This window comes from Pygoscelis adeliae, unplaced genomic scaffold (assembly GCF_000699105.1).
Source record: "Pygoscelis adeliae isolate BGI_AS28 unplaced genomic scaffold, ASM69910v1 Scaffold628, whole genome shotgun sequence".
NCBI lineage: Eukaryota > Metazoa > Chordata > Aves > Sphenisciformes > Spheniscidae > Pygoscelis > Pygoscelis adeliae.
In genome coordinates this window covers 606,541-609,759 of record NW_008825408.1, presented here as the reverse complement: position 1 = coordinate 609,759, position 3,219 = coordinate 606,541, and the positions used below count along the sequence as shown (strand labels likewise).

The window sequence follows — 3,219 nt, the reverse complement described above, 5'->3', positions numbered from 1 at the left end:
GATTGCTTGCAAGGCCCCGGCCTGTTGTCTCCCCTGCAAGCGCCGTGGCTTGAGCCCAGCCCCTTGCCGGGGCTGGCAGGGAAGGGGTTACTCTTCCTTGGGCTTCCCACGGCCTCCCACATGTGTTGGCCAATTTACTCAGTCCAGCCAGGTGCTAGCACCAGCCCAGCACCCCAGCCGCCTTCCAGAAGCAGGCATAGCAGAAGAGGGAGCAAGCCACGACCCCAGGTAGGACGCAGCCCCTTGCTAAGAGTGTTTCCTTCCCCGACGCTATCTGGGGAAGGCAGCAGGCAGCAGAGCCTCCTTGGGCAGGACGGTGTCCCCCCTCGCCTCTTCACGCTCTGGCATGGCGCCCAGGAATCCCAGCGCATTCCCCGGAGCTGAGCTCAGCTGGGCAGCCGCACCGGGGTGCGGGGGGAGGACAAGCCGCTGGCCCCCACCCAGGAACCAGGCAAGCCCTTGCCCCTCGCCAATGGCCCCCAGCACCCCATCTGGCCCCTCCACTGGGTGCTTCGCTGGGCACCACGGCCGAGCCGGGGTGCTGTGGCGTGTTGGTCCCCATCCCATCTGTTGCCAGCGCGCGGGGATGGGGGATGGGTCTGGGCTGGCTGCGGCCCCAGCCTGGGCACAAGGGATCTGAGCTCTTTTAACAGCGAAAATTACAGTCTTATTTAAAGAGCATGCTAATCAGAGCGAGCAGACAGCCTGCTTCCTCCCTGCAGCCAGTTCTCCTGTCTAGACATGGGATGAAGGCCCCCCACTAGTCCCCCCACATGGGGGTGTCAGCAGCCAGCCCCCCTGCACCCCATGCCGGGGACAGACTCGCACATCACCTCACTCAGGGCACATCCCCTTGCACCAGCCAGGCACAGGCAAGGCACAGTCACACAGGGACATCATCCTGCACCCCTTGCCCTGGGGAGACCAGTGGGGAAAGACAGGAGGGCAGGTAAGGAAGCTAGCAACGCCACTGGTAATCCCATAGCCGCCTGTGACAGCTGTGCCTGAGCTCACGGGAATCCCAGTAGCGCAACAGGTCTTCTACTGGGTGGGACTGGAAAATCTGCTCATCACGTGGAAAAGGCGGAATCGGTCAAGACAGACTTCCTCCAGGGAAGCGAAAGCAGCAGGGCACGCAGCACCCACTCCCGATGAATGCACCTCACCTCCCGCACTCCCAGGTGCAGGACTGTGGGCACACTGGGAGCCGGGGCATCGCCAGTCCTCACAGGCAATCCCGGAGCACGCCCCATGACAGCGCAGGAGAGGTGCCGGCAGGTCCCAGGCTAGTCAGCACAACGCGTTTCCAGCACCCGGGGCTCCTGAGCGGCGACAGCGGGGCCGGGGCTGCTCTCCGCCTCGCGGCGGCTGGCTGACCTCAGCAAGTTCATTTCCTCCCTGCCTGCCTTAGTTTCCCCATCTATGTCATGCCGCTCCACCCTCCTTTGTAAAACAAGGCAAGGTCCACGATGAAGGGCAGCAGATAAGAGGGAGGGAGTTGTGTCATTAGTTGCATTGGTAAATTGGGAGTAAATACAAAATCTCAAAGGTTGGTGGGTAAGCGAGCAGAGATGGGCAGGCAGGAGTGGCGCCGAAGCCCTCTCCCCAGCTCTGTCCACGCTGGGAGCCGCGACCCGCCCCCCCTACCCCCGGCACCATGGAAATGGAGCGCTGGCACACCAAACGGCTGTGCCCTGGCAAGCAGCGTCTCCAAGAGGATGTGCAACAGCGGGGCATAAGCTGCAGAGTAGGACGAGCGAAGACGTCCGGATACAGCCCCCAGGAGAGCGAAGCCAGGATGCTGCCCGCAGCCCCCGCGTCTGCTGCAGACCGCACACAGGAAAGTAAGAGGGATTTGGGGAAGAGATGCAACAGTGGTTTAAGGGCTGGAGAAAATGTCTGGCACAAACACACCCGGCTCAATCTGCTCAGTCTATTGGAGATGGAGAGGCAGCTCGCTGCAATGCCCGTGTACCTGAGAAAACGGGTGGGCCTGGCGCCTCTGAAATCGCACAGGGAAAGGCAATGGGAACCAGCTGCTCCAGAGGGAAACAGCACAGCTCTGCAGCACAGCAGGGGATCAGCTGGGAACAAATCCCCAGGGAAAAGGGCAGCTTTTCATCACTGGTGTCTCCTGTCCTCTCCGGACAGCCTTTCCGAGAGAAGTGCTTGGCTGGAGTGGGATAAGGCTCAACCCAGGGGCGAGCTTGGGACACCAGGGCTCAGACATGCTGAGCCTTTTGGCTTTAACGCTGGGAACACAGTCAGATGCCTGTGCTGGTACCTCAGCATCCCGCCTGGCCCTGGCTCGGCTGCACACCAGGGCTGAGCTACCTGCGTAGGGACAGAGATGTGCAGGTCCCCTCCTCGTCCCCCACGCCAACCAAGGCTGGAATGAGGCAGGACCCAGCAGCCACATGGAGGAGGGAGCCGCAAGTGCCCATGGCCATGGAAAGCAACAGCAGGAACAAGGGAAGTGGGAAGAAAGCAGGTCCTGTGCTGCCCTGCCAAACACCATCCTCCTCGCAAGCTCAGGCAGCCAAACCCCAGCTCAGATCCTGGGCCTGCCCCACCATCCTGCTGAGCTCTTGGACTCAACCCACTGCACGAGCACAAAGACCCATCTGGCCCCCTCCTGCCCCTGCCTCCTCTCCAGCATGCACACACGTGGGTTCCTGCCTCCGTATCCCGCTCCCACCCCCCAACCTCTGCCGATCCCACAAATCCTACATGCAAGTGGCCCCACAAGAATATGAGCAACGGGTGGGAGAAAGAGCATTTTGTGGCTCCCACAGGGCCTGGGAAAACAGAAAGCGCAGGCAAGGAGAGACCGTGGCCTGGCCGAGACACAGGAGCATCCATTATTAAAGAGCCATATCCACGCCTGACATTATTAAATGCCTCCCTCTGCTCCGAGGTGCTGCCACGTGCTCCAAGCCAGAGATCAATAGCAGGAACCAGGCCAGTAGAGAGGCCATGGCTCCGCTGGGGCAGGAGGGAGCACAGAGGAGAGGGACCCTTCTGCATGCTCGCCATGGCCCCTCGCAGGACACCTCTCTTGTGGCTGCCGAGGAGCCGGGTCTTGGGGTCTCCCTGATGAGTGGGGAATGGTGGCAGGGCTGGAGAGGGACCCCAGGGTCCTGCTGGGATGTGGATGCCGAGCTGTGCTGCATGTGGGAGTGTGATCCCATGCAGGGGACACAGCACAGCGCTGCCCGG

General features: G+C 61.7%; 1 protein-coding gene across 1 annotated transcript in view; it reads right to left on the bottom strand.

The window, feature by feature from the left end:
• The window catches only part of TESK1 (testis-specific kinase 1), an 8,073-nt gene extending 6,857 nt beyond the window's left edge, over positions 1-1,216 (bottom strand). The window contains exon 1 of the mRNA XM_009330429.1: positions 1,167-1,216. Within this exon, the coding sequence (XP_009328704.1) occupies positions 1,167-1,216 (50 nt within the window). The remainder of the gene's footprint in view (positions 1-1,166) is intronic.
• Between the last annotated feature and the right edge of the window lie 2,003 nt (positions 1,217-3,219).